Genomic DNA, 25,216 nt, shown 5'->3' on the forward strand with positions numbered 1-25,216 from the left:
TTTATATCATTCAAATACCACCATACTCGTCATAAATAACATACAAACTAATATTACAAACCTGGATCCAAAAATAAATCGCTAGGGAAGTAGTGCTACAGAGCTTCAGAAACCAACATGAAAACAGGTCATGGTCCATAATTCTGACGATTAAAAAAAAAAAAAAATATCGCATCAAAAACTCAATTTCCACATCTTGTTGACCTGGCAAAATCTTACATAGGAGTAACTTTCAATGTTCAACAAATTAGTTCTCAATTATACATGTTGTGAGAGGGATCCTGAGATATATAGATAAATAGATATATAAACAGAAAGATAAACAGATAGATGGGTACAGACGGATCGACAGATGGAGATACTGTACAGAAAAGGATGGCTAATGAGACACATCAACATAAGACACATCATTTAATCTAACAACATGTAACATAAGTACCAAAATGGGACATGGATGGATAGACAGATATATAGCTACATAGCAGAAAGGTAGACTGGTATATAGATAGATAGGTAGATGATTATACTGACAGATGGATACAAATATAAAATAGATATATCAAGAGTAATATATTTGCATGAGTAAATCCTATTCTCTAATTACATGAATCGCAATAGAATCCACATGAAACTAAATCCATTGTATAAAATGGTGCTAAAATTGGACAGATTTTTAATTATTTCTTTTCTCATTGGATGCTGAGTTTAGGTGACTGCACACTGAATGTGGATCCAAGGTGTGTGATGCAACCTTGGGAACTGATCTTTTCCTTATTCTCTCTCTCTCTCTCTCTCTGACACACACACACACACACACTCACACACACACACACACACACACACACACACACACACACACACACACACACACACACACACACACACACACACACACACACACACACCTTTTCCCTCTCCTCTCTCCTTCCCTTCTACTCCTCCCTCTTCACACACACACACACACACACCTTTTCCCTCTCCTCTCTCCTTCCCTTCTACTCCTCCCTCTTCACACACACACACACACCTTTTCCCTCTCCTCTCTCCTTCCCTTCTACTCCTCCCTCTTCACACTCTGCCTCTCCTCAATCACCACCCTGTACGGCTTTGGGGTACTGAGAATTGTTACGTATGGTTCTCTCTCCGTCTTCAGCGTCTCTCCCTGCGGCGGTGAGAAGGTGAAATTCTGCAACAACGCCGTCAGAAACACAAAGATCTCCACCTTGGCCAAATTCTCCCCTACACAAGCCCTACGACCTGTGGAGATTGGGCAGGAATAAGAGCTGGTGTGGACTGGAATAGGAGCTGGTGAGGCCTAGAATAAGAAATGGTGTGGACTGGAATAAGAACTGGTGTGGACTTGAATAAGAGGTGATGTAGGCTGGAATGAGAGCAGGTTTGGGCTGGAATAAGAGCTGGTGTGGACTGGAATAAGACCTGGTTTGAACTAGAATAATAGCTGGTGTTAACTGGAAAAACAGATCGTGTGGGTTGGAATAAGAGCTGGTGTGGGTTGGAATAAGAGGTGGAATAAGGGGTGGAGTAAGATCTGGTGCTGCTAAAATAAGAGGTGGAATAAGGGGTGGAAGAACGGCCGGTGTGGGCTGGAATAAAAGCTGGTGTGGGCAGGAATAAGAGCTGGTGTGGGCTGGAATGAGAGCTGGTGAGGGTTGGAATAGGAGCTGGTGTGAACTGGAATAAGAGCTGGTGTGGATTGGATTCAGAGCTGGTGTGGACTGGAGAAAGAGCTGGTATGGGCTGGAATAAGACCTGTTGCTGGCTGGAATAAGAGAGCTTGTGGACTGCAAAAAGAGCTGGTGTCTACTGGAATAGGAGCATGTATGGGCTGGAGTTTGAGCTGATGTGGACTAGAATAAGAGTTGGTGTCAGCTGGAGTAAGAGCTGGTGTGGGCTGGAATAAATGAAGGTGTCGGCTGGAAAAAGAGCTCTTGTGGGATGAAATAAGAGCTGGCGTGGACTTGAATAAGCTTTGGTGTAGGCTGGAACAAGAACTGGCGTTGGCTGGAATAAGAGCTGGTGTGGGCTGGAATAGGAGTTAGAAAAAAGACTGGAAATAAAACTGGTGGCGACTGGATTAAGAGCTGTCGTGGGCTGGAGAAGGAGTTCAGATAAGGGCTGGAATAAGAGATGGTGTGGGCTGGAATAAGAGTTGATGTGGACAGAAGGAAGAGCTGGTTTGTTCTAGAATAAGAGCTGATGTGTTCTGGAATAAGAGCTGGTGTGCTTTGGAATAAGAGCTAGTGTGGGCTGGAATAAGAGCTGGTGTGTTCTGGAATAAGAGCTGGTGTAGGCTGGAATAAGAGCTGGTGTAGGCTGGAATAAGAGCTGGTGTAGGCTGGAATAAGAGCTGGCGTGGACTGGGAAAAGAGCTGGAGCAGACTGGAATAAGAGCTGGAGTGGGCTGGAATAAGAGCTGGAGTGGGCTGGAATAATGGCTGGTGTGGACTGAAATAAGAGCTGGAGTGGGCTGAAATAATGTCTGGTGTGGACTGGAATAAGAGCTTGTGTGGGCTGGAATAGGAGCTGGTGTGGGCTTGAATAAAAGCTGGTGTGGGCTACAATAAGAGCTGATGTGGACTGGAATACTAGCTGGTGTGGACTAGAAGAAGAGCCAGGATAATGATAGTGTATGGCAATAAGACTATATCCCTTTCACTATAGCTTGGCCAAAAATTGCCATCCCTTGATCTTGAATGCTGAGTTATAACAGTAGATTAGCATAAGAGGATGCTAGTCATGAAGAAGTCCTTTGGAAATGAGGAAGAACCAAAGTATCGTCTAGGCTCTGAACTACAAGAAATCTATCAATCAATATACCTAGGGTGCTTCCCACAAAAAAGGAAGGAAGCCGAGACAGGATGACAGTCCCAATTTACTCATCCACACAAACATATTCATTCTCTTCTTAGACCCAAGGGTAGAAGGGACAGATCCTCACAGTACCACACGGCACGAGGGTCAACTGCGCAGTGCTGTCAGCGACATCTGCAGCAGGGCCCGACAGCTGAGCTGGTTTTCCCCTGCCACATCATAATGGACCCATCCCATTACCCGCTCCTAACCTGATCAGCTGATCAGATCAAATGCAGAAGAATATCCCCTCAGGATTGGGTCATCATTTTTTCATTCACAATCTCTCTCCAATCATTTCCATCACTCTTCCTTACTTAACAGACATCCCTCTCGCATCCAGCGCTTTCTTCACACTGTCCATCCATCCTATTTGTGGTCTTCCTCTCAGCCTTACACCTCTCACATGCTATCAGTTTATCTTTTTCACCAATCACCGATCATCCATTCTCTCCATATTATGCCCAATCCATCGAAACACCCTCTGCTCAGCTCAATCAGCGATCTTTCGCACAACTCCAGTTCTCCTTCACGCTTCATCATTTCTCACTCGATCCATATGCGCCAATCCGCACATACTCCTCAGACACCTCATCTCCATTACATTGAAACTTTTCCTCTCTGTTACACTCATATTCCATGTTTCAGCCCCTTATAACGCAGTCAGTACCACAACATTCTCATACAGCCTTCTCTTGGCACCTATTCTAAGAGAAGAACATCTAAACACTTTTCATTCCTTCCAGCACCTTTCGTATTTCATTCATTCTAAACTTCACTTCTGCATCTATTCTTCCATCCACATCAACATGTGACCCTAAATACTTAAAACAATCTACCTCCTTAAGCAACTCACCCTTGAAAACTATATTCCTCCTCCCACCATCTACCAACCTCGTACACTTCATCACTTTACTATTATTCTCCTTTACTCTCAATTTCCTCCTTTCACACACCTTTCCAAACTTGTCTACCAACTGTCTCAGTCCCCCCTCTGAATCACCCACCAGTGCAGTATCATCCGCAAACAGCAGCTGATTCAGATTCCACTCACTACCCTCATCTTTCACCAGCCTCAGACCTCCACCTAACACTTTTGCATTCACTTCCTTTACAACGCCATCCATATAAATATTAAACAATCAAGGCGACATTACACATCCGTGCTGCAACCCCTCTCTCACGGGAAACCAATCACTCACCGTATTTCCCACTCTTATATATGCTCTACTCTTTACATAAAAACTTTTCACTCCATTTAGCAACCAACCATCAAGTCCATACAATCTTAAAACAGTCCAGAAAGCCGCCCTATCAATTCTATCATACACTTTCTCTAAATCCATGAACGCCCAAAACACATCCTTAACACTCGCTAAATACTTTTCACACACTTATCTCACAGCAAACTCCTGATCCACGCATTCCTCCCTCTCTAAAGCAACTCTGCTCATCACCAATCACTCCCCCCGTACCCTCTGAAACTCTATTAATTAGCACCCTTTCATACACCTTACCTACAACACTGAACAGACTTATACCCCTAAAGCTAGTGTATTCATACTTATTACCCTTACCTTTATACAATGGAACCACACAAGCACTTACCCACTCAACTGGCACCATACCTCACACAACACACATTCAACAATCTTCCTGATCACTCAACAATTGTCGCTCCACCACCTTTCAGGCATTCTACAGCACACCCGTCCATACCTACAGCTTTCCCTGTTTTCATCCACTTTACTGCCTCCTGCACTTCCTCCATCGTGATCAAAGAATCATTCAGCTCTTACAACACATTCATTCCTTGCACCCTTCCATCTGCCACAATTTCAGCCTCCCTTTCCTCCTCTACATTTTCAAATCTTTCAAAATACTCCTCCCATCTCTCCCTCACTACATCCATCTCAGTTAACATCCGTCCATCCTCTCCTTTTCCTCGCTCTTCCTTCCCAGACTCTCCCTTTCGTCTCCTTCCAAAACACATTCTTATTCTGATGAAAATTCTCTGTCATCTACCCAAGCCACCACTCATCTGCTGTCACTTTAACATCATGCATAGTCCTTCTCGCCCTATTCCTCTTTTCCTTATACCTCTCATACGACACCTCATCCTCACTCTGCAGCCACACTTCATATGCACGTCTCCTCTCAGCCACAGCCATACTTGCTTCCTCGCACCACCTGGGAGTAGACTGTAGCACCAGTCGAGCAGGGCAGTACTCTCGAGGTGGATGGAAAGCTGATGACAGGGAGTGCTGGAGCTCCCGTTTCATCAGCCCTCAGGACTAGTTCCTGACCATCCCCCTTTGCTGAACTTTTTCAGTGTCTCAGTTACACAGAGAGTAGGCCAGCATGCTCTCCAGTACAAATTTCTCTAACTATCTACAGTACACCAAACTACATGCACAGTACACACTACACTTCCTATTCAAAAAAAAAAAAAAAAAATGGCGTCTCTTCACCAAGCCTAGGAGTCCCCAGGGGAGGGGGACCATACATGCCCCCACCATCCGCCCCTCTCCCGGTGACGACTCGAGGTGCCTGGAACCACTGTCTGACTCTCTTCTTCTTCATTTCTGCAACATTCGCGTCCTTTCCTCTAACTTTCGCTCTGTTGAGCACCACCTCTCCTCCTCTAAACTTCACCTTCTTTTTCTAACGGAGACTCAGCTGTCTGAGGCAACTGACAGCAAACCCTTTTCTGTATCCTCCTACTTTCTCTATACTCATTTCAAAGCCAGAGGTGGCTGTTGTGTATATATACGCAACGACTTATCTTGCTCTTGTGTTCCTGAACTCGATTCTTCTGAATTCTCTACACTCTGGCTTCGGCTTTCCTGTCATTCTCTGACTAAATATATCTGTGCAGTTTACTTATCCCCTAATTCTACTGACTATCAAAAATTCTTCGACTATCTTACTTCTACGATGGAACACATTCTATCCATTTCTTCTTTCTCTGAAATCTCCATTCTAGGAGATTTCAATGTTCACCACCACCTTTGGCTCTCCTCTCCTTTCACGGATCCACCTGGTGAACAAGCCTACATCTTTTCTATCCTTAATGACCTAGAGCAGCTTGTACAGCACCCTACCCGTATCCCTGACCGCCTTGGAGAGAGCTCCAACATACATGACCTCTTCCTCACAACTAATCCTTCTGCTTACTCTGTTAATCTTTTCTCTCCGTTCACAACCTTATTACCTTAACCTGTCCTATCACTCCGGTACTGCCTGTGGACCCTCCAGGGAAACGTCGTCTGTGGCATTTTGGAGCCGCGGACTGGGAGGCCCTCAGGCAGTACTTCTTTGATTTTCCCTGGAATGATTATTGCTTCCATGGCCGGGAGCCATCTGAGTGTGCCTTGCACATTACGGAGGTTATTCTCTCGGGCATGAAAGCATACATTCCTTTCTCATATCCTTTGACTAATGCAAGAAAGCCTTGGTTTAATCACGCTTGTTCTAATGCTGTCTGCAACAAGGAGAGGGCCTACAAAAGGTACGGGAGCCAACCCACCCCTGAATCACATCATCTTTACGTTTCTGCCCGGAATCGTGCTAAGTCTGTTCTTCGCTCTACTAAAAATAATTTCATCCATACTAAATGCTCTCAACTCTCCAACTCGAATTCTTCCCGCTCCTTCTGGCATCTTGCCAAAAATCTTTCTAACAACTTTACCTCATCATCCTTCCCTCCTCTTTTCTACTCTGATGGTTCTGTAGCTATTTCTTCTACTGATAAAGCAGATCTCTTCGCACAGACTTTCTCCTCCAATTCCACCTTAGACGATTCCGGTGCTGTTCCTCCATCACTTCCCCCATCTGACTTCCTCATGGCTGACATTAAAATTTCTTCAGTTGATGTATTTTCTGCCATCACTGGCCTCAGTACTAACAAGGCATATGGGCCTGATGGGGTCCCTCCTGTTGTTCTCAAGAACTGCGCTTCTGTGCTTACACCCTGCCTTGGCAAACTCTTTCGCCTTTGTCTGTCCACTTGTACCTTTCCTTCTTGCTGGAAGTTTGCTCTCATTCAGCCAGTCCCAAAGAAGGGTGACCACTCTCAACCCTCCAACTATCGTCCAATTGCTTTAATGTCCTGTATTTCAAAAGTTTTCGAGTCAATTCTCAATAGAAAAAATTTTTTGGCATCTTTCCTATCACAATCTCCTTTCCGATCGTTAGTACGGGTTCCGTCAGGGACGCTCCACTGGCGATCTTCTCACCTACCTTTCAGACTCCTGGTCGTCCTCCTTTCGGGACTTTGGCGAAAGCTTTGCCATTGCACTTGACATCTCAAAGGCTTTCGATAGAGTGTGGCATAAATCTTTAATTTCCAAACTGCCCTCCTACGGTTTCTATCCTTCTATCTGTGCCTTCATCGCCAGCTTCCTTTCTGGTCGTTCTATAGCCGTTGTTGTAGACGGCCATCGTTCTTCTCCTAGATCTATCAACAGTGGTGTTCTTCAGGGCTCTGTCCTATCACCAACTCTTTTCCTTTTATTCATCAATGATCTTCTAACCTGTACATCTAACCCTATCCACTCATACGCTGATGACTCCACCCTTCACCTTTCCATTCGGTTCCCACAACGCCCATCTCAACGGTTTCTTCAACAAACAAGGGATGAGGCAATGGCACACCTAATGTCTGACTTGGCTCGTATCTCTGACTGGGGTAAAAATAATATGGTTGTTTTTAATGCATCTAAGACTCAGTTCTTACACCTATCTACCCGACAAAATCTTCCACAGGTATACCCACTAATGTTTAATAATATTCAGCTTAATCTTGCATCATCCTTGAACATGCTTGGGGTTTCATTTACTCGGGACTTATCTTGGAAAGATCATATTACATCTTTTGTAAAATCTGCTTCCAAGAGATTGGGTGTGCTAAGCCGACTCCGCTCTTTCTTTACCCCTGCACAATTGTTGACTCTACACAGGGGTTTTATCCGCCCCTGTGTGGAGTACAACTCTCATGTGTGGGGAGGCTCCCCACATACAGCTCTTCTCAATAGGGTGGAGTCAAAGGCTTTTCGTCTCATTAACTCTCCTCCTCTTACTGACTCCCTTCAACCTCTGTCTCTTCGCCGCACTGTTGCATCTTTATCTCTTTTCTATCGCTACTTTAATGGTCACTGCTCCTCTGAACTGTCTGCTTGCATTCCTCCACCTCTATGACGGGCGCGTAGCACCTGTCTGGCAGCAAACTCTCATCCCTTTTCTGTCCAACTCTCTAATGCAAGAGTTAACCGTTACTCCCAGTCTTTCATTTATGCAACAGGTCAACTCTGGAACTGTCTCCCTCTGTCTGTATTTCCTGCTGCCTATGATCTCCAGTCTTTCAAACGCAGTGTGTCCAGGCAACTCAAAATGATCGGATCTTGAATTTGGCTCTCTATTGTATTTAGATTTTCTCTTGAAGGGAACTGTACTGCTGGCTCATGGCCTTTGGTTCCTTCTTCCTTGCATAAAAAAAAAAAAACTTCCCTTTCTAACACCACCACCCACTCGTCTCACACCACACACCTCTTCCGCATGCCCTTCCAAAGCGCTCTTAAACAACCGCCATTCCTCCTCGACATTGCCATATTCCTGATCTTTCACTGGGTTTCACTTTTTCAATTTCTCCTGATACTCTGTCATTTTCTCTCTTTTATCCAACTCATTCACTTTTAAAACCTCCCTGCCACATCTAACTCTCCTAGCTCTCACCCATCTTTTACATACTCTCAAGTTTCCCTCCACTGGGTAGTGGTCAGACATACCTCCACCCTCCCCTCTCAAAACTCTCACATCCAACAATCTTCCTCCTACATTCCTGGACACAACCACATAATCCAGTGCTCTATCAACAATCCTTCAACCCTCTTGTCCCATCCATGTATACCTATAAATATCTTTCTTCTCAAACAAGCTATTTCAAGTCACCAATACTCGCTCAACACATATCCCTACCATTCATTTTTCATTTTCATTTCTTCCAGGTACACCATGCATACCAACTACACCTTCAACTGCTACATTTCTCACTCTAGCATTCAAATCTCCCATCATCACCACATTTGCATTCGCTCCAAATCTCTGTAGACACTGATCAACATCATTCCCGAAAGACTCCCTCTATTCTCCATCCCGTTCATCACCAGGCCCATATGCACTCACATATACCCACAACTCACGTTCATATTTCGCTTTCACCCACATCAGTCTCGATGACACCTCCTTCCATTCAGTCACACACTGCTGCATTTCCGGACTCACTAAAACTACAGGAAATAAGCTGGAAAAAGGTGAAAAAAAAAGAAGGTAAAATTAAATTAATAAAAACATATTGTGAATAATGATAAATGATGATGATGACGATGATGATGATGACGATGAAACTGACGACTATTTTCTTGCCTTTTCTCTCCTTATCATCAACTTACCAATTCCAAATGGCAGAAACCCCTCCTTCCTGTTGTTGAATGAGCCGTCTGGGTTGAGGAAGTGGTCTGGGTTGAATTCGTTTGGTTGGTCCCAGAATTGAGAATCTTTGTGGCAGAACTCCAAGTGAGGGACAACCACTGTGCCCTGGTATAAATAATAATAATAATAATAATAATAATAATAATAACAATTAGAGGCACCCCTAAGGAGGGAATCACACAAGCCGCGAGCCGATACATATCTAGCGCGGCTCGGAATATGACTTTGACCTTGACTTACCTTCACCAATTTCGAACTCGTTCGAGATTTTAATCCCTATTACACACCTATACAATTTCGTGGTATCTTGGGTGGTTGCGAAGTTATCGTGCTAACACACACACACACACACACACACACACACACACACACACACACACACACACACACACACTGATACACAGACAAATTGAAAACAATACCAGCATATCCATCACAACTCGTAATAATGTGGATATTGTGCATTTTCAAAGATATTTTCCTTATTTTCACCTTAACTACTTTAACAACATGAATTCTTTATTTTTTACTTACTCTTCCTAATTTTCTCCTGGCCGTTCTAAGTGGCTTCGGATATTTCACAACATTTGTTTCTTACTGATTTATTTTGTACACATTTCCTCAATGTCAACTTCCGTGTTATTGCTGCGATACTGAAATTATATAAATAGCATATAATACAGTACAGTGTTAAAGATGTAATAAGCATGACAAATCACTTAGGAAGTGTTACTACGGAGCCTCCTGGATTCGAATCACGGTCACTAACCTTGGGAATGAGGTACCCGTCCAGCATGATGTCTGCAGAGGCGGCGTGAGCGACGGCCAAAGGGACGAGAGAGACAATACGGTGCACCTCATGAATCACTGCCTCCAGGTACGGTAGTCTGGAGAGAGAGGAAGAACTGTGCACGAGAGAAAGAGAGAGAGAGAGAGAGAGAGAGAGAGAGAGAGAGAGAGAGAGAGAGAGAGAGAGAGAGAGAGAGAGAGAGAGAGAGAGAGAGAGAGAGAATAGTTGTATCACCAAAATTAACGTTCTTACATGGCCCTCTTGCGGGTCATATGGAAAGCTGGAACTGAGAATCTTATGAGAGAGACAGACAGACAGGCAGGCAGACAGTTAGATTCTACCACCAAACTCTCTTACTTGTTCCTCTCGTAGTAGAAGAGAAAGCTGTCTTTTGGGACCTCTTGATCAATTTCCCTCTGCACCCTGGCCTGCACCTCCGGGTACTTGGCTAAATACAAGATGGCCCAGTGCACAGTGTATAAGGTGGTCTCAGTCCCGGCGAGCAGCAAGTCAGTAATAATAGTACGCAAATCCAGCTCTGAAGAAAATGAAAAGGATAACTGGCACTTTGAACGTAAGCGGAATATTCTGGTACTGCCCAGCACAGAGTGGATATGACAGTCTCAGTCCCAGCAAACAGTAAGTTGATAATCATAACACCCAAATCCAACTCTGACGAATATGAAAAGGATAACCGGTGGTTTGAATGTAGACAGAATATTCTGGTACTGTTCAGAGAAAAGTTGGGCCCATCTTCTCGTCAGTTGAGCAAGCTGCCTAAGATCTCTTCCCAAGCAGCTTATTTTGCTTATTACTCATTGTCATTCTCTTCTGTTTCATTTAAGTCTTTGAAATACCACCATAATCAGCGTAATTAACATACAAGTTGATGTTACCCAGCAATATCCAGAATAAATAACTCAAGTTGAGGTGCCAGGGAGCTTCCTTAACTGACGAAAATACAGATCTTGATGTGGTGGCGATGATCCCATTAAACCGCAAGTAAGTTAATATTACATGCAAATCCAATAATGAGAAAGGATATCTGAAGTGAGAAAGTTATTTGTCTGTATTTTGAGCCTAGTTAAAGTACTATACTTGGCAAAATTAAAGATGTCCAAGTGAAGTGTGGATATCATAGCCTTGAACCCTGCAAACAGTTAGTTCTCATTACATTCTGACAATGCAGCAAATAAATAAACAAGTAAATAAATAAAAGTTTGATTCTGATAAGATCAATACTGCTTGAGCTGACCTTGCTGTGTGAAACTGACCTGTGCCTTTGATCTTTAACTGATTATACTCAAAACTGAATCCATTTATTCTTGTCGTATCTTCAACCCTTCGATAAAGTTTGGTCTAAATAGAATAAAAATAATTTAGGTTGACCTTGCCCAGTGACCTTGACCTTTGATGTATCGTTATAGGATTATATATGTACCACCTTTTATATTGTGCAGGAGCAGGCCTAGATACCCCCTAAGCCACCTGGAATACTGCCTTTAACCTCATCTGTGTAGTGGGCATCCAGGGTCTCACCCTTAAATAAATCACTTAGGGAGAGGTGTCACGACGCTTCCAGTGGTACTTAATCTCACCTGTGTATGGAGCGTCCGTTGCCTCTCCCTTGGTGTGGTCCATCTCTATCAGGTACTGGTCTATGAGGTCCCTGGGGTGAGACGGGTCCAGTGTGTCCTTGTGATCCTTCAACACCTCCTGCAACACCAAACTATGCCTCGAGTTCCGTGTTCTTGTTATTACAGTATGTCCTTGAGTTGCCTATCCTTGTTAATATGGCCATGAGTTGCCTGTCCTTGTTAAAATGTCCTTTAGTTGCCTGTCTTTGTTAATTTGTCCATCCACCATTATCCAGTTCGACACTGTACTATTTGTTTTTGTCTGTTTCTAACTTGGTCCAGAGTTTCATCTCTTTGCAACTTATTTTACATAGCTCAGTGGCAGAAAAAAACATTATTGCAACTCCACATCCTGTCCATATCATGTGTTCGTGACAAGAAGAAGACGAATAAGAGGAGGAGGAGAAGGAGGAGGAAGAAGAAGAAGAAGAAAAAGAACAGGAGAAGAAAATGAAAAAGAGCAAGAAGAAAGAAGAATGCTAATCACCGCTACTTTTATTATAAGTAAACGTAACCTATAACTTGGTGTGGCATTCCATTGTGCTTACATAACCCACTCCCACACCCAAATCAGCAGGCTGAACCATTCCCATAACGTTAAAGAAATGACAAGGGAGATGTAATATAGAGACGATCCAATACAAGCTTGAAATGTTGGATGGGAGGTAGATACAGAGTTTCAAATCTTTATTTTCTTTTACGTTTTGGGCTACACTCTCTGAAGGTGTGTTCTGTGCATCCCGAAACGTTCATTCCTCTAACGTTTTGGGCTACACTCTCTGAATGTGGGTTCTATGCATCCCGAGACGTTCATTTCCCTAATGTTTTGGGCTACACTCTCTGTGTTCTGTGTAGCCCAGAGCGTTGAGAAAATAAAGAGATCAAGCATTAACCTTCATCTCCCACCAAGAGACCCAATATATAGCCGACCCTCATGTGTACTCACAGAAACTTTATCCAGGAATCTCTCCACCCATCGCTGAACTTTATTATAGCCCAGTTTTTCCTTGAGGAAGGGAGGAGCTACTTTAAGTAGCCAAGGGAAGAGGTTGAAGAGGAAGACTGGACTTTGAAGAGGTGCACGGCAGCAGATGACTAGCTTGACGGCTTCCTGTCCTCGCGGGTCGTCCATTTCGTAACGCATGTCTGGGGAAGAAGCAGAGGAAGGACAAAAAACAGGAAAGAAATATATGTGGGAATGTCAAAGATGAAGTGGGGCAAGAGTAAAGCAGAAGGGAAGTTGAAGGAATAAAAACAGTGTGGAATCAAAGTTTGATGAAAGAATGGTGGGCCTAGAATATTGAAGCTGCTGTATCCCAACAGAGAACTGGTCCAGAGCAGAGCACCTTGAACTGCTCCAGCATTCGTCTCCGTGTCTAACAAGGTCCTAGGCGAAGATAACCTGATCATACCTTTGTTTAGGGTCCTTTAGACCTTTTTTGGCTCTATTTATGTATCCTTCACCAGTCAGCCACTGCTTGTCAACCAGATCCTGCCTGAAATATCATACTGTAGGAATAGAAGTCTCACGTGAATCATGCTCAGAGCTTCCAGGAGAATAGTTTATGTTATATACAAATAATGCATACATGTCACAAAAAGATATGACTGAAAAAGACACGTAACTCAACAGAAGCAAATGCGACTAGTTTTTCAGCTTAGAGACGACCGGGCCCCTCCATGACTACGTTCAGTCTGCTTATGAACTAGAGGGGGGGTTTATGTGGCCAAATCCTCCCTCAGTCCTTACCCAAATTTCTCATATTACCGGTCGACATGTAGTTTACTCACATCTTCTAGAGGGTCCAGCAAATAGAGTGAACGTTGTTCTAGTGTTAAACTCACCAGCAACCATTTTCCACACCACATTCAATATGGCCACCCCAAGAGAGAGAGGGAGTGGTTGTTCCTTGCCCGTGTGCTTCTTATAGTCTTGCACCAGATACCCTGCCTCACTGTGCATCACCTCCTCTAGGCAAGTCTTCCCCATGCCCAGGTCCCGAAGCTGACGAAGGGCAAAGCGACGATTTTTCTGCCATGGGGCCCCATTGCTAAAGACTATGCCTGCAGTAGAGGATGTTAGTTTAGTTGGATATATTCAGCTGTGGTATTTTGTGATGATTGATTCCTACTTATTTATCTAGTAGAGAGGAAGTATGTGCAGTCCCATGCCCAAGTCTTAAAACTAGCAAAGGACCAAGCAAAAATTCTTCTCTCACATGATCCTGCTTTCGAAAATGATACTTAGGGTAGAGGATGTTACTGCTCTATGTACGGTTTACACTAACTTAACCTAAAACTGACACTGTCCATCTTGAATGCTGAATCCTAACATTAGATTAACACTGATATATGAGGCTAGTCACGAAGAGGTGCTATGGAAAAGGATCAGACAGCCAAAAGTGTTGTAAATCAAGTGGAGATGAAGGTCCGTGTGTTCGTCAGTGAAGAAAGTTCCAAAACACCTCTTTCATCGATATTTATTTTTAGATATTGCTGGTTACACTGTAACTTTTTGTACATTATTTGTGCAGAGTATGGCGATATTAGAATGATTTAAACAACACGCGGACCGACAGTAAGGTGTAATAAGCAAAATAAGCTGCTTAGGAATAGGTGTTTGGGAGCTTCTTTAACCATAGATGGTGTCCGTATGCAATGGTGTGGAGACTTCTCAATCAACTATTTATGTCTATCATGCATCATTTATTCATTTCGTACTCTTGCTGCCACACCCACGCCCACACCAGCAGACTGTTATCAATGTCTATCCTGCATCATTTATTCATTTCCTACTCCCGCTGCCACACCCACGCACACACCAACAGATCGTTGTCAATGTCTATCCTGCATCATCTATTCATATACAAGTACTACTCCTACAGCCTCACCCATGCCCACACCAGAAGACTTTTATCAATATCTATCCAGCATCATTTATTCAATTCCTACCCCCACTGCCACACCCACACCCACACCAACAGACTGTTATAATTGTCTGTTCTGCATCATTTGTCTGTTTAGTACCCCCATTGCCACACCCACGCCCACACCAGCAGACTGTTATCAATGTCTATCCTGCATCACTTATTCATTTCCTACTCCCACCGCCACACCCAAGCTCTTAGAAGGATATTAAGCCGTCCACGCAACACACAATAATCAGATACGTAAGTTAGTAGTGGAGAGGTATTCTTGGAGCATCCTGTAGTGATTAAGATAAGAATGAATAGAAGTGTCTAATGATGAGATGAATAAAAACACTCTCTTTCTCTCTCTCTCCTCTCTCTCTCTCTCTCGCTCTCTCTCTCTCTCTCTCTCTCTCTCTCTCTCTCACCCAGCGTGGAGCCACTGCCGGTTATACTGTAGGTATAGAAGTCTGGCCTGCCTGACAACTCCAGCTTTGCCATCGCTCTCTTGATGACCTCATAGTTGCACAAGAAGACGTTGACCCGACTGCCCATGCGCCATCTGCGGGAGAGAGAGTGGATGACCAGCTGTGAGGAGAGGAAACTACTGACCAGCTGTGTGAAGAGGAAATTATTGAATGACCAGCTGTGTGGAGGGGAAACTTTCAAGTGAACAGCTATGTGGAGAGGAAACTATTGAATGACCAGCTGTGTGGAGAGGAAACTATTCAATAACCAGCTGTGTGGAAAGGAAACTATTGATTGACCAGCTGTGTGGAGAGATTAAATTGTATTGCTTTGCTGTGGAAGGTATTAAGAACATATGGAGTGGAGGGGAAAGTGTTGAGGGCTGTGAAGAGTTTGTACGAAGGAGCTAGGGCTACGGTGCGAGTGGATGGTGAGCTGAGTGAGTTCTTTGATCTCAGTGTGGGCCTGAATCACGGGTGTGTGATGTCTCCATGGCTGTTTAATATATACATGGATGGGGTTATAAAGGAGGTGCAAGGTAGGGCAGTGGATGTGGGGGTGGCTCTAATGAATGAGGGTGAGATTTGGAAGGTTCCGGTGTTGTTGTTTGCTGATGACACAGTATTGTTGAGTGAAGATGAATGGGAGTTGCAAGGTTTGGTGAATGAATCTGGGACAGCGTGTAGGAGGAGGAAGCTGAAAGTTAATGTAAACAAAAGTAAAGTTATGGTGTTTGAGAGGAATGAAGTCACAGAATGTACAGTGAGGTTGGATGGTGAGGATGTGGAGAATGTGAGTGCATTCAAGTACCTTGGTAGTGTGATGAGTAATGATGGAACTTTGGGGGATGAATTGCGTGAAAGGGTACGGCTGGGAAGGAAGGTTGTTGGTTCACTGAAAGCAGTGATGAGAAATAGGGAGGTGAGCATGGAAGTTAAGAAGGCACTGCATGATAGTATTGTGATCCCTACCCTGATTTATGGGAAGCGAAGCGTGGACCTTGCAAGAGGGGAACAAGTCAAGAGTGAGAGCAGTGGAAATGAGTTACTTGAGAGGGGCATGTGAAGTTACATGGAGGGACAGGTTGACGGATGAAGAAGTGAAGGAACGTTGTGGGATAGATGTGGATGTGGTTGAGAAGATTAGGGGAAATACACTGAGGTGGTTTGGACATGTGGAGAGAATGGAGAGTGAAAGACTGACTAAGAATGTGTATGTAGGTGAGGTGGAGGGAGGGAGAGGGAGGGGTAGACCGAGGATGAGGTGGAGGGATGGAGTTGAGAGGTATATGAGGGAGGGGGGAGTGAGTTGGGGGGAGGGAAGTCAAATGGTGGGTGACAGAGCGACTTGGAGGCGTTTTGTCTGCGGCCACCCTTTGCGGGATTAGGGCGTCGGACTATAGATAGATAGATAGATAGTTTTGTCTTTATTTTCTTTTTCTTCCTTTATTTATTTAGTCATTTTTGTTCTTTCTTTTGTCTTTCAAACGCTTGTTAACATGTATGTAGAGAGGTAGGTTGACAGATAGGTAGACAGATAAATAAAAGGAAGAGGAGAACGAGGAGGAGGAGGAGGAGGGGCAGGAAGAGGAGGAGGGGCAGGAAGAGGAGGAAGAGGATGAAAACGAGGAAGAGGAAGAAGAGGAAGAAGACGATGGTGTATAGCGACTCACGTAATTATATCTCCGTAAATTGGCCTCAGCTTCTTCACCTGCTCGGCCAAAGACGTCGAGGTGTCTGGCAGCTTCCCCAGTATAGGAAGACCCCAGATGCCTGTGTGCGAGAGACGTGTAGTAGTAGTAATAGTTGTTGTTGTTGTAATGTAGCAGTAGTAGTAGTAGTGGTAGTAGTAGTTATGGTAGAAGTAGTGGTGGTGGTGGTGGTGGTAACAATAGTAGTAGCAAAATAATGGTGTTGGTAGTAGTCGTAGTGGTAGTACTTGATGTTGTTGTAGCCCCAGGTTCATATAAAACATAAACGATAGATATTTAATAGTTGGCTTTGTGATCATCATCATCATCATCATCATCATCATCATCATCGTCATCATCACAAGTATCATCATCATTGTCCTTCATTTATAATGGCTCATTATCATCATCATCATCATCATCATCATCGTCATCATCACAAGTATCATCATCATTGTCCTTCATTTATAATGGCTCATTATCATCATCATCATCATCATCATCATCACCACCATGATCATCGTCATCATGATCATCATCAATGTTCATTTTTAAAGACTCCTTCATACTTCCGTGAGTCGACCTTGGTCACCTAATGGCCGCTCTCCACTCTTCTTGATCTCTAGCAGCCTTTCTATTCAGTCTCGTATCCCTGAGGTCACACTCTACAGTATGACCTCACCTTTTTATTTATTTATTTATGTATCTTTTGGGGTACTCTACCTTTCACCAGTTTTTAACGCGGACTAAAACTCCCATCTCTCCATCTAGAATGCTGAGTTGTAGCAATAGATTAGCACAAGAGTATGATGTTTGTCACGAAGAAATGCCCTGGAAAGGAAGTAGAGCCGTAACATTGCCCTGCTTTGCCAACGAACTACGTGAAATAAGCCGCAAAATGATGAAAAATCACCAAGTTAAGATAAAGAAACTACCGGAATTTACACAGAACTGCCGGAAGTTAAAAAGAACATTAGAAAGTAGAATAATAAACAAAGTAAGAACACTCAGAGACCGCATACCTTCTCCAACGCTTACACCACAACACTCAGATCATCACAAGAATGCAATCAACTCTTCGTTAGTTCACGACCCACATATCCACAAATCTTGCACACAGGCAGACAAACAGGGGTGAATATATAACCTACTCCAGCTTTCGTCGGCGGACGTAACAACAACAACATATACTGATTGCACTCCATAATACCACTCGAGCAAATATTTATTCTAAATCATTTTAAGATATGTAAATGAGTGTATAAGCTGTTCATTCATTATTTCATTAGAGGATGTGGCAGCTTTGTGTGGTGGCATCAATTACTTGCAAATTTTACACACATTTACAGATTTTACAAACATTTTTATATACAAGAAAGAATTAACCAAAGGCCAGGGGCCCGCAAACCGTTCCTTCCAAGAAAAAAAACAACAACAATACAAATTGGGCCAAATTCAGGAAATGTTCATTTCGAGATGCCTGGACACACTGTGTTTGAGTCTGGAGATCACAGGAAGTAGAAAAAAAAAGACAGAGGAAGACATTTCCAGAGTTGACCTGTTGCATACTTCGTAAATGAAGGACTGGGAGTAACGGTTAACTCTTGCATTAGAGAGCTGGAGAAAAGGGATGAGAGTTTGTTGCTAGACGGGTGCTACGCGCCCATCTTAGAGGTGGTGGGATGCAAGCAGACAGTTCAGAGGAGCAGTGACCATTGAAGTAGTGATAGAAAAGAGATAAAGATGCAACAATGTGGCGAAGAGACAGAGGTTGAAGGGAGCCAGTAAGAGAAGGAGAGTTGATGAGATGATAGGCCTTTGATTCCACCCTATTGAGAAGAACTGTATGTGGGGAGCCTCCCCACACATGGGAGTTGTACTGGAAACTGGGACGAATAGAATCCGTGTATAAAGTCAACAACTGTGCAGGGTAAAGAAGGTACGGAGTTGGCTTAGCACACCTAATCTCTTGGAAGCAGATTTTACAAGAGGTGAAATATGATCTTTCCAAGATAAGTCCCGAGTGAATGAAACCCCAAGCCTGTTCAAGGATGATGCAGGGTTGGGCTGGATATTAATAAACATTAGTGGGTATGTCCAGACTCCATATTATAATAATACAAATCATAATAGACAGCATGATAGATAGATATAGGAATTTACATTATGATAATACAACTCATAATAGATAGCATAATAGACAGCAATACCACTCAAGCTAGGTGTGGGAAAAGGAAATAAACTTGCAAGATTTTAGTGAAGGAATGCTAGAAGTGCACCAGAAACGCTACATACACACAGACACACACAAGCTTCTAGAACTCAGACCTATGGGTTGTACACGTGACACTAGCTCTCCTGTAAAAGAAGGAAGGGATTAGAGAGTCAGAAAGGGGTTAGCCATAGAAGCGAAAGGTTGTGGAGAGAGGAAATAAGAAGAGGGGTCCAACGAGACTTAACTAGTAAATTACATTCCCGTGTAATACATACACTGCTCAACTTAAACTTTTCTTAGAAGATAATAAATCAATATCAACTCCCTGTATACATCTTTAACTTCTCCTATCTTCGACTACACGATAACTAGAACCAAACCTGAAGATTAACATATTACAGCTCAAGATTCACATATATAGCTGGTGGTAGGGGTGGGATATCAACTGTAAATGTGATTATTGAGCTTGTAGTATGTTAAAATTTAGGTTTCGTTCTAGTTATCGTGTAGTCAAAGGTAGGAGAAGTTAACCCCTTATGGGCGGGCAACTTATCAATTATACCATCGTGTGGGGCGGCATATTTTCGGAAAAATAAAGTATCAAGGAATAAGTCTAAACATCCATAAATCGATGAAAATGGATGAAAAACGAAGGCAACAGGTGTCACATGCGTGGTAATACGTTTCTGCTGGCTGTGAGAGGAGGAGGGGAGGAGTGAGGGAGGAGAGCGGGCAGGCAGCTTAGCACCAGGAACGCCTGGGGCGAGGCTAGTAAACTATTCACTCATTTGCTTTTTCTTCACCACTGAACACTTCATTCATCAATTATGCTTTCTTTACATTATTCATTGTCTTCAATATCTTTTGTATGTGTTTTCTATTTTACTTGAACACTTATAACAATATAACTTACATATATACTGTTTTACTTGAAGAAATTTAACACTACAACTAATACATATATATATATATATATATATATATATATATATATATATATATATATATATATATATATATATATATATATATATATATATATATATATATATCTTTTATATTGTTTCAAGGCTTGGGAGAGTAGAGGGAAGGAAATAGGTGACAAGGATGCCTCATCATCCAATTTCACCAATAAATAAGGACCGAAAATGGGAGGACGTTATGTAACGTCACCCGCCTCCTCACGCACGGACGTTACGTAACAGCGCCCATCTGTTAGGGGTTAAAGATGGATACAGGGAGTTGATCTTGATTTATTATCTTCAAAGAAAAGTTTAAGTTGAGCAGTGTATGTATTGCACAGGAACGTAATTTACTAGCTAAGTCTCGTTGGACCCCTCTTCTTATTTCCTTTCTCCACAACCTTTTGCTTCTATGGCTAGCCCCTTTCTGACTCTCTAATCCCTTCCTTCTTTTACAGGAGAGCTAGTGTCACTTGAAGAAGCTTGTGTGTGTCTGTGTGTATGTAGCATTTCCGATGCACTTCTAGCATTCCTTCACTAAAATCTTGCCAGCTCATTTCCTTTTACCACACATACCTTGAGTGGTGTTCGTATCTATTATGCTATCTATTATGAGTTTTATTATGATTATGTAAATTCCTATATCTATCTATCATGCTGTCTATTATGATTTGTATTATTATAATATGGAGTCCTGACAGCTACTCCTGCAGAAGATTGTGTCAGGTTGATAAGTGTAAAAACTGAGGTTTTGATGCATTACAAACAACAAGACTATTTTTACCCCAGTCAGAGATACGAGGCAAGTCAAACATTAGGTTTGCCATAGCTTCATCCCTAGTCTGTTGAAGCAACTATTGAGATGGACGTTCCAGGAACCGAATGGAAAGGTGAAGGGTGGAATCATCAGCATACGAGTGGATAGGGTTAGATGTACAGCTTAGGTCATTGATGATTAGAAGGAAGAGAGTCGGTGATAGGACAGAGCCATGAGGAACACCACTGGATAGATCTTGGAGAAGAACGATGGCCGTCTACAACAGCGGCTATAGAAGGACCAGAAAGGAAGCTATAGATGAAGGCACAGATAGAAGGGCAGTTTGAAAAATAAAGATTTATGCCCGACTCGATCGAAAGCTTTTGAGATGTCAAGTCCGATGGCAAAGCTTTCACCAAAGTCCCAAAAGAAGGATGACCAGGAGTCTGAAAGGTAGGTGAGAAGTATGCCAGTGGAGCGTCCCTGGCGGAACCCATACTGACGATCAGAAAGAAGGTTGTGATAGGAAAGATGCTTTAAAATTTTTCAGTTAAGAATGGACTCAAAACCTTTTGAGACACAGGATGTTAAAGCAATTGGACGATAGTTAGAGGGCTGGGAATGGTCACCCTTCTTTGGGACTGGCTGAATGAGAGCAAACTTCCACCAAGAAGGAAAGGTATAAGCTGAAAGACAAGGGTGAAAGAGTTTACCTAGGCAGGGTGTAAGCACAGAAGCACAGTTCTTGAGGACAACAGGAGAGACTCCATCAGACCCAAATGCCTTGTTAGTATTAAGTCAAGTGATAGCAGAAAATACGTCTGCTGAAGAAATCATAATGTCAGCCTGAGGAAGTCAAAGGGGGGAAATGGTGGAGGAACAGCACCGGAATCGTCTAATGTGGAATTGGAGGAGAAAGTCTGAGCGAAGAGATCTGCTTTATCAGTAGAAGAAATAGCTACAGAGTCATCAGAATCGAAAAGAGGAGGGAAGGATGATGAGGTAAAGTTGTTAGAAAGGTTTTTGGCAAGTTACCAGAAGAAGCGGGAAGAATTCGAGTTGGAGAGTTGAGAGCATTTAGTATGAATGAAATTATTTTTAGCAGAGCGAAGAACAGACTTAGAATGATTGGGGGCAGAAAGATAAGCAAGATGTGATTCAGGGGTGGGTTGGTTCTAGTACCTTTTATAGGCCCTCTCCTTGTTGCAGATGCCAGTAGAACAAGCGTGATTTAACAAAGGCTTTCTTGCATTAGTCAAAGGATATGAGAATGGAATGTATGCTTACGTGCCCTAGAGAATAATCTCCGTAATGTGCAATGCACACTCAGATGGCTTCAGGCCATGGAAGCAAAAATTATTCCAGGGAAAATTAAAGAAGTACGGCCTGAGGGCCTTCCAATCTGCAGCTCCAGAGTGAAACAGTCGACGTTTCTTTGGAGGGTCCACAGGCCGTACTGGAGCGATAGGACAGATTAAGGTAATTAGGTTGTGATCGGAGGAGCCCAACGGAGAGGAAAGATTAACAGTGTAAGCAGAAGGATTAGTTGTAAGAAAGAGGTCAAGTATGTTGGAGCTCTCTCCAAGGCGGGTTAGGGATATGGGAAGGGTGCTGTACAAGCTGCTCTAGGTCATTAGAGATAGAAAAGATGTAGGCTTGTTCACCAGGTGGATCAATGAAATGAGAGGAGAGCTAAAAGATGTGGTGAACATTGAAATCTCCTAGAATGGAGATTTCAGAGAAAGGAGAAATGGATTGAATGTGTTCCATTGTAGAAGTAAGCTGGTTGATGAATTTTTCATAGTCAGTAGAATTAGGAGATAAGTAAAAAGCGCAGATGTATTTAGTCAGAGAATGACAAGAAAACCGAAGCCATAGAGCAGAGAATTCAGAAGAATCATGTTCAGGAACACGAGAGCAAGATAAATCGTTGCGTACATGTACACAACAACAACATTTGAATTTGAAATGTGTATAGAGAAAGTAGGAGGACACAGAAATGCGTTTGCTGTCAATTGCCTCTGACAGCTGAGTCTCAGACAGGAAGAGAAGGTGACGTTTAGAGGATGAGAGGTGATGTTCGACAGATAGAAAGTAAGAGGAAAGGCCGCGAATGTTGCAGAAATGAAGAAGTGAGTCCGACAGTTGTTCCAGCGATTATGGCGCCTGGTTAGAGAGAGAGAGAGAGAGAGAGAGAGAGAGAGAGAGAGAGAGAGAGAGAGACCAGCATTTAAAGATTTGACTAATATTTACACATTTCACTAACATTTCCACATTTTACCAACTCAGTAGGTTCCCACTCCCTGTTCACCAGTCATACCACCTGGGCAGGCTGTCTCTACACCCTCCTGGCTCCCTAACACCATTTCCTAAGTGATTTATTTTGTTCATTACACCTTGCTGTCTTATTTGCATCAAGCTGTATACAAGCGTTAGGAATAGAGTCACTAAATCGATCTCTTCAGTTTGCATCCACCCTCAACACGAAGAGGATGTGTAGCACGTAATATTTACTCATAATTGACCCGCTACAGAGAAACAGCAACCAACAATAACAACAAAAAGAACAACAAACAACAACAAACCACAGTAAATAACAACAAACAACAAGAAACCACAGTAAATAACAACAAACAACAAACAACAACAAACAATACCAAACAACAAACAACAACAAACCACAGTAAATAACAACAAACAACAAGAAACCACAGTAAATAACAACAAACAACAAACAACAACAAACAATACCAAACAACAAACAACAACAAACAATACCAAACAAAAAACAACAAGCAACAACAAACTACTAGAAAAAAGAAAAACAAATAAACAACAAGAATACCAAGACATCAACAACAACAACAACAAGAGGAAACAACAACAACAAACAACAACAACCAACAACGACAAGAACAACAACAACAAACAACAACAGTCAAGAAAGACAAGAACAACAACAAACAACAACAACATATCAGTAAAGTCTGCGTGGATGTCAAGGGTACATAATTTATTCTCGTCGGTTAAGGAAGCTCCCTAACACTTTTTCCCAAGCGATTAAGTTTTCTCATTACACTTTACTGTCCTCTCCCGCGTTATAAAAATCCTTCCAATATCGCCATACTCTGCATAAATGACCTACAAAAGAATATTAGCCAGTCACATAAAAAATAATAAATCGCTTAGGAAGAGGTGTTAGGGTCCCTCCGCACCCAGTGAGCGTGTGCAACAAGGTCAGATCAGGGAGAAACAAGCGTCCGAACACCGCATTGATATTCCAGTCATGATCCACGTCGCCTCACAAAGCGGAACACCACACGGAAGAATTACTATCTCGAATTTATGGTCACATGCTTGAATACATTTATGCGACCTACACTTTTTATTGATTGATTAATTGTTTGACTGATTAATTACTTGATTGATTGACTTTTTTAGGAATAATTATGCTCTGTTTACTTCATCTTTCATTCTATTTTATCTGGCTGATGTTCGTCTTTTGCCGTTTATTTCACGTCGCTCAGTGGCGGAACAAGACAATGCTTTGGCTCTACATCCTTCCCATAGCACTTCTCCGTGACTAGCACCGTATTCTGGTGTTAACCTATTGTCACGGCTCAGCATTCTAGATGGAGAGATAGCAGTTCCACGCCTAGTCAGAGTGAAAGAGTATAGTTGTGAAATTGCCATCTCTGTATCTCGAATATAGAAACAAGTGATTAACAGTAACATATGGTGCTAGTCACAAGGAGTGTTGTGGAATGGGTGTAGAACCGTACTATTGTCTTTTGGCCTATCTATCTATGTATCTATCAGTCTATCTGTCTATCTATCTTTCCGCTTATCAGTGTATCTATGTATCCATTTATGCATCTATTCTTAATCCAGTAAAGGGTAGCCACAAACATATCGCCTCCACGCTGCCCTGTCCTTTGCCATTTGTATGGCCTACGTCCAACTCACACAACTCATATCTCTTCACACCATTCCTCCATCTCATCCTTGGTTTTCCCCTCCTCCCTCAGCCTCACTCATATACACTCTCCTAGTCAGCCTCTCAGTCACCATCCTCTCTACTTCATCCTTCATATAATCCTTGGTCTTCCTCTCCACCTCAATCACATACACTCTCCTAGTCAGTCTCTCTTTCCCCAACCTCCCCACTCCATCTCTCCATCTCATCCTCGGTCTCCCCTCTCCCTCCCTCATAATCTCACTCACATACATTCTCCTCGTCCGTCTCTCGATCACCATCCTCTCCACACCATCCCTCATCTCATCCTTGGTCTCCCGCTCCACCTTACTCACATACACTCTCCTACTCTCCTTGTCACTCTATCATTCCCCACCCTCTCCACCCCATCCCTCTATTTCATCCTCGGTCTCGCTCTCTCCCTTTTCCTTAATCTCAATCACACATGCTTT

At 42.9% G+C, this 25,216-nt stretch overlaps 1 protein-coding gene across 1 annotated transcript in view; it reads right to left on the minus strand.

The window, feature by feature from the left end:
• Positions 1-1,054: 1,054 nt before the first annotated feature.
• The window catches only part of LOC145397458 (cytochrome P450 2L1-like), a 34,703-nt gene continuing 10,541 nt past the window's right edge, over positions 1,055-25,216 (minus strand). The window contains exons 2-10 of the mRNA XM_080270519.1: positions 16,837-16,936; positions 15,125-15,258; positions 13,633-13,851; positions 12,734-12,933; positions 11,749-11,866; positions 10,508-10,688; positions 10,130-10,247; positions 9,321-9,465; positions 1,055-1,257 (exon numbers count right to left, since the gene is read on the minus strand). Of these exons, the coding sequence (XP_080126645.1) occupies positions 1,055-1,257; positions 9,321-9,465; positions 10,130-10,247; positions 10,508-10,688; positions 11,749-11,866; positions 12,734-12,933; positions 13,633-13,851; positions 15,125-15,258; positions 16,837-16,936 (1,418 nt within the window). The remainder of the gene's footprint in view (positions 1,258-9,320; positions 9,466-10,129; positions 10,248-10,507; positions 10,689-11,748; positions 11,867-12,733; positions 12,934-13,632; positions 13,852-15,124; positions 15,259-16,836; positions 16,937-25,216) is intronic.

This window comes from Coenobita brevimanus, chromosome 41 (assembly GCF_032717465.1).
Source record: "Coenobita brevimanus isolate Jiangsu-jjx chromosome 41, ASM3271746v2, whole genome shotgun sequence".
NCBI classification, from domain to species: Eukaryota; Metazoa; Arthropoda; class Malacostraca; order Decapoda; family Coenobitidae; genus Coenobita; species Coenobita brevimanus.